At 46.4% G+C, this 6000-nt stretch overlaps 1 protein-coding gene across 1 annotated transcript in view; it reads right to left on the minus strand.

Moving 5' to 3' along the window:
• LOC106561737 (reelin) overlaps positions 1-6000 on the minus strand; it is a 308794-nt gene that overhangs the window by 93430 nt on the left and 209364 nt on the right. Inside the window, exons 9-11 of the mRNA XM_082957441.1 lie at positions 3449-3554; positions 2585-2825; positions 954-1105 (exon numbers count right to left, since the gene is read on the minus strand). Of these exons, the coding sequence (XP_082813567.1) occupies positions 954-1105; positions 2585-2825; positions 3449-3554 (499 nt within the window). The remainder of the gene's footprint in view (positions 1-953; positions 1106-2584; positions 2826-3448; positions 3555-6000) is intronic.

The following is a 6000-nucleotide window of genomic DNA, read 5'->3' on the forward strand; positions in this document are numbered from 1 at the left end:
GTAGACCTTACAGTGAAATGCCGAACACAACAGGTGTAGTAGACCTTACAGTGAAATGCTGAATACAACAGGTGTAGACCTCACAGTAAAATGCTGAATACAACAGGTGTAGTAGACCTCACAGTGAAATGGTGAATACAACAGGTGTAGTAGACCTTACAGTGAAATGCTGAATACAACAGGTGTAGTAGACCTTACAGTGAAATGCTGAATACAACAGGTGTAGGTAGACCTTACAGTGAAATGCTGAATACTACAGGTGTAGTAGACCTTACAGTGAAATGCTGAATACAACAGGTGTAGTAGACCTTACAGTGAAATGCTGAGTACAACAGGTGTAGGTAGACCTTACAGTGAAATGCTGAATACTACAGGTGTAGTAGACCTCACAGTGAAATGCTGAATACAACAGGTGTAGATAGACCTTACAGTGAAATGCTGAATACTACAGGTGTAGTAGACCTCACAGTGAAATGCTGAATACTACAGGTGTAGTAGACCTCACAATGAAATGCTGAATACAACAGGTGTAGTAGACCTTACAGTGAAATGCTGAATACAACAGGTGTAGACCTCACAGTGAAATGCTGAATACTACAGGAGTAGACCTTACAGTGAAATGCTGAATACAACAGGTGTAGGTAGACCTTACAGTGAAATGCTGAATACAACAGGTGTAGTAGACCTTACAGTGAAATGCTGAATACAACAGGTGTAGTAGACCTTACAGTGAAATGCTGAATACAACAGGTGTAGTAGACCTCACAGTGAAATGCTGAATACAACAGGTGTAGTAGACCTCACAGTGAAATGCTGAATACTACAGGTGTTGACCTCACAGTGAAATGCTTTCTTATGAGCCCCTAACCAACAATGCAGTTTAAAAAAGTTATGTATAAGAATAAGAGATAAAAGTAACAATAATTAATGATGGTGACATCATTATGACTCACTTGGTGGGCGGGCTTTCAAAGTCCTCCTCCCAGTAGCTCCGCCCCTCCTCTCGGTGGAGGTCGATGTCTCGGGTGGAGGCGAAGGAGTGGCCCACACCCTCCTCGTTGTTGCCATGGAAATACAGAGCGTTGCCCTCTGACTGACAGGCATGCTGGGAAAGAACAGTCATATGTCAGATACATTGCATTAATAAAGATAATAATACAACATGGTTAAACCCTGTTACTGTACAGATGATTACAGTATAGAATATAACATGGTTAAACCCTGTTTCTGTACAGATGATTACAGTATAGAATATAACATGGTTAAACCCTGTTTCTGTACAGATGATTACAGTATAGAATATAACATGGTTATACCCTGTTACTATTACAGTATAGAATATAACATGGTTAAACCCTGTTTTCTGTACAGATGATTACAGTATAGAATATAACATGGTTAAACCCTGTTACTATTACAGTATAGAATATAACATGGTTAAACCCTGTTTCTGTTACAGTTGATTACAGTATAGAATATAACATGGTTAAACCCTGTTACTATTACAGTAGAATATAACATGGTTAAACCCTGTTTCTGTACAGATGATTACAGTATAGAATATAACATGGTTAAACCCTGTTACTATTACAGTATAGAATATAACATGGTTAAACCCTGTTTCTGTACAGATGATTACAGTATAGAATATAACATGGTTAAACCCTGTTACTATTACAGTATAGAATATTAACATGGTTAAACCCTGTTTCTGATACAGATGATTACAGTATAGAATATAACATGGTTAAACCCTGTTACTATTACAGTATAGAATATAACATGGTTAAACCCTGTTTCTGTACAGATGATTACAGTATAGAATATAACATGGTTAAACCCTGTTACTGTACAGATGATTACAGTATAGAATATAACATGGTTAAACCCTGTTTCTGTACAGATGATTACAGGATAGAATATAACATGGTTAAACCCTGTTTCTGTACAGATGATTACAGTATAGAATATAACATGGTTAAACCCTGTTTCTGTACAGATGATTACAGTATAGAATATAACATGGTTAAACCCTGTTACTATTACAGTATAGAATATAACATGGTTAAACCCTGTTTCTGTACAGATGATTACAGTATAGAATATAACATGGTTAAACCCTGTTTCTGTACAGATGATTACAGTATAGAATATAACATGGTTAAACCCTGTTTCTGTACAGATGATTACAGTATAGAATATAACATGGTTAAACCCTGTTTCTGTACAGATGATTACAGTATAGAATATAACATGGTTAAACCCTGTTTCTGTACAGATGATTACAGTATAGAATATAACATGGTTAAACCCTGTTTCTGTACAGATGATTACAGTATAGAATATAACATGGTTAAACCCTGTTTCTGTACAGTTGATTACAGTATAGAATATAACATGGTCACAACACATACGTTTTTCTGTGAGCGCGTAACCCCCCGGCCCTAGTTATAGCAACAGTAGCTTGGTGAGGGTAATGTGATTACCTTGGCAGTAACTCACCTAAAAAAAAAAACTGGTTTGCCAAACTGCCATTAAACCCTGAAGAAGAGGAGGAGGAGGAAGAAGAAGAATCGGACGGTACCTTGACGGTGGCTCCAGGGAAGAAGAGCCAGTTAGCTGTGTCGGGGGGGTCCAGGTTATCCTCCATCAGGGGGGGTCTGTGAGCAGCGTTGACCAGCAGTATGTTATCCAGGCCCCAGCACGACTCGTAGCCCTCGGGCCCCTGGGGGGCCTCCTGGGACCACCGTACACGCACCCCATCCCTCTTGGAGCGCACCGGCAGGGGTAGGAGATGGACTACTGTACTGCTGTTAGTAGGAGCTCTGTGGACGGGGAAACGGTACACAGAGTAAGTGTGGGTTGGTACTGGGTAGGTGTTGCTGTGTGTTTATACTAAAGCAGAACATGAAATTAACACGCTGCTGGGAGTTAATGACAAGATATTATCATCCAGTTATTTCTCAGCTTGGGAGATAAGAATGGAGAGGGGAGGAGGAGGTGGAGAGAGAGAGAGAGAGAGAGGGGGGAGGACGAGGGGAGGGGGAGAGAGAGAGATATGGGGAGGTTGAGGGGGAGAGAGACAGATGGATGTCTGTGTGAGGAGGACAGGATATAGAGAGGAAATGAGAGAGTGAGAGAGTGGGAAGAAGAGATCAAGAGAGAGAGAGTACAAGAGAGAGACAGAGAGAAAGAGAGAGAGAGAGAGAGAGAGAGAGAGAGTGAGAGAGAGAGAGCAAGGGAGCGAGAGAGAGAGAGAGAGAGAGAGAAAGAGAGAGAGAGACAGAGAGAAAGAGAGCAAGGGAGCGAGAGAGACAGAGAGAGAGAGAGAGAGAGAGAGAGAAAGAAAGAGAGAGGGAGAGAGAGAGAGAGGAAGGGGAGACAACTGACAGATGTCAATAGGTATGGATGGAGGGAGAGAGAAAGGGATGATGAAAGAGAGAGAGACCGGATCTTCTCCAGGGTGATCCAGTCATCTGAGCCGTTATTCTTGTTCAGACTGAACGACACGATGATGCTGGGGTCAGAGTAACTGAACCGACAGGAGCCTGAGCCTAGAGAGAGACACACACACACACACACACACACACACACACACACACACACACACACACACACACACACACAGAGACAGAGAGAGAGGATAGTTAGCACAGTGATACTTCATGAGTGGACAACTCTGTGTATTAACACCATGCTAAGCCTTAGAGAGGGGTAGCGATCAGGCAGAATGCTAAATAACACGTCGGCTGTTTCTGCATCAATTCAATTTCCTCAGACTCATCCTTCCTTTCTCCCCCATGACCAGGCCCAGCATTGTTGAATCCCTCCCTCTCTCCCTCTCTATTTCTCTCTCTCTCCCACCTACTCACCCACCCACCCTCCCTCCCTCCCTAGCCATGTAGAAATTATCGTCTAAAGAGGGTATAAATGATCTGCTTAGCAGTCGGCAGACAGACAAGCGGATCGAGAGAGGAGAAGAGAGGAGGGGAGAGGAGAAGAGAGGAGAAGAGGGAGAGGAGAGGAGAGGAGAAGAGAAGAGGGAGAGGAGAAGAGAAGAGAGGAGAGGAGAAGAGAAGAGGGAGAGGAGAAGAGAAGAGGGGAGAGGAGAAGAGAAGAGGGGAGAGGAGAAGAGAAGAGGGGAGGGAAGAAGAGAAGAGAGGAGAAGAGGGGAGAGGAGAAGAGAAGAGAGAAGAAGAGAGCAGGGGAGAGGAGAAGCGGGGAGAGGAGAAGAGAGGAGAAGAGAGGAGAGGAGAAGAGAAGAGGGAGAGGAGAAGAGAAGAGGGGAGGGAAGAAGAGAAGAGAGGAGAAGAGGGAGAGGAGAGAGAAGCGAGAAGAAGAGAGGAGGGAGAGGAGAAGCGGGGAGAGGAGAAGAGAGGAGAAGAGGGGAGATGAGGAAAAGAGAGGAGGGGAGAAGAGAGGAGAAGAGGGGAGAGGAGAAGAGGAGAAGAGAGGAGGGGAGAAGAGAAGAGGGGAGAAGAGATAAGGAGAGAGGAGAAGAGGGGAGCGGAGAAGAGAGGAGAAGAGAGGAGGGGAGAAGAGAAGAGGGGAGAAGAGGGGAGAGGAGAAGAGAAGAGGGAAGAAGAGAGGAAGGGAGAGGAGAAGAGAGGAGAAGAGGGGAAAAGTGAGGAGAGGAGGGGAGAGAAGAAGAGAGGAGGGAGAGGAGAAGAGGGGAGAAGAGAAGAAAGGAGGGGAGAGGAGAAGAAAGGAGAGGAGAAGAGAGGAGGAGAGAGGAGAAGAGAGGAGAAAGGGGAGAGGAGAGGAGAAGAGAAGAGAAGAGGGGAGAGGAGAAAAGAAGAGGGGAGAGGAGAAGATGGGAGAGAAGAAGAGGGGAGGAGGAGAAGAGGGAGTGGGACTGAAGGGAGGAGAGGAGAGAGCGGGACTGCTGATGCATGCTGTGAAGGCCCTACTTTAAAGGGAGAGTGGAGAAGGGAGGGGTGGAGGGATAGAGGTGCTAGAGTGCACCCCTCTCATCTCATTGGGGAGAGAGGATAGAGGGGGTAAGATGTTAGAGGTCAGAGGTCACTAATGGAGAGAGCGGGCTAACCCCCCACCTCTCCCATCTCCACAGGGCCTAACCTCCTGCTACACAGCACTGTGGGTTCCTTTCATATTTATGAGTACAAACAGGGCCATGTAGACACACTGGTTTATTTCTCTGTGTGTTTGAGAGAGATGATTGAGAGGGAGATAAATACATAAAAGAGCATGAGAGAGAGAGAGAGAGAGAGAGAGAGAGAGAGAGAGAGAGAGAGAGAGAGAGAGAGAGAGAGAGAGAGAGAGAGAGAGAGAGAGAGAGAGAGAGAGAGAGAGAGAGAGAGAGAGAGAGAGAGAGAGAGAGAGAGAGAGAGAGAAAGAAAGAAGGAGAGAGGAAGGGGAGACAAATGACAGATGTCAATAGGTATGGATGGAGAGAGAGTGCTGCAGCCTGTTCTGCAGATGTGTGTAATGGACATGAAAAATACAATGTGTCTAACGGGTTGTTGGGTGGCTTCCAGGTCCTACTAAATCATTCATTGCCATGATAGGAGAGAGAGAGAGAGAGGGAGGCAGGGAGGGAGTGGAGGAGAGGGAGGGAGAGAGAGAGGGAGGCAGGGAGGGAGTGGAGGAGAGGGAGGGAGAGAGAGAGGGAGGCAGGGAGGGAGTGGAGGAGATGGAGGGAGAGGAGGGAGTGGAGGAGAGGGAGGGAGTGGAGGAGAGGGAGGGAGGGAGGGAGGGAGAGAGAGAGAGAGAGAGAGAGAGAGAGAGAGGCAGGGAGGGAGTGGAGGAGAGGGAGGGAGAGACGGAGGGAGAGAGAGAGAGGGAGAGAGGGAGTGAAGAAGAGGGAGAGACGGAGGGAGAGAGAGAGAGAGAGGCAGGAAGGGAGTGGAGGAGAGAGAGGGAGGCAGGGAGGAAGTGGAGGAGGGGAGGGGGGAGGGAGAGAGAGGGAGGGAGGGAGTGGAGGAGAGGTGTGAGACGGAGGGAGAGAGGGAGGCAGGGAGGGAGTGGAGGAGAGGGACG

The sequence above is a fragment of the Salmo salar genome, chromosome 10, assembly GCF_965601325.2.
Source record: "Salmo salar chromosome 10, fSalSal1, whole genome shotgun sequence".
Taxonomy (NCBI): domain Eukaryota; kingdom Metazoa; phylum Chordata; class Actinopteri; order Salmoniformes; family Salmonidae; genus Salmo; species Salmo salar.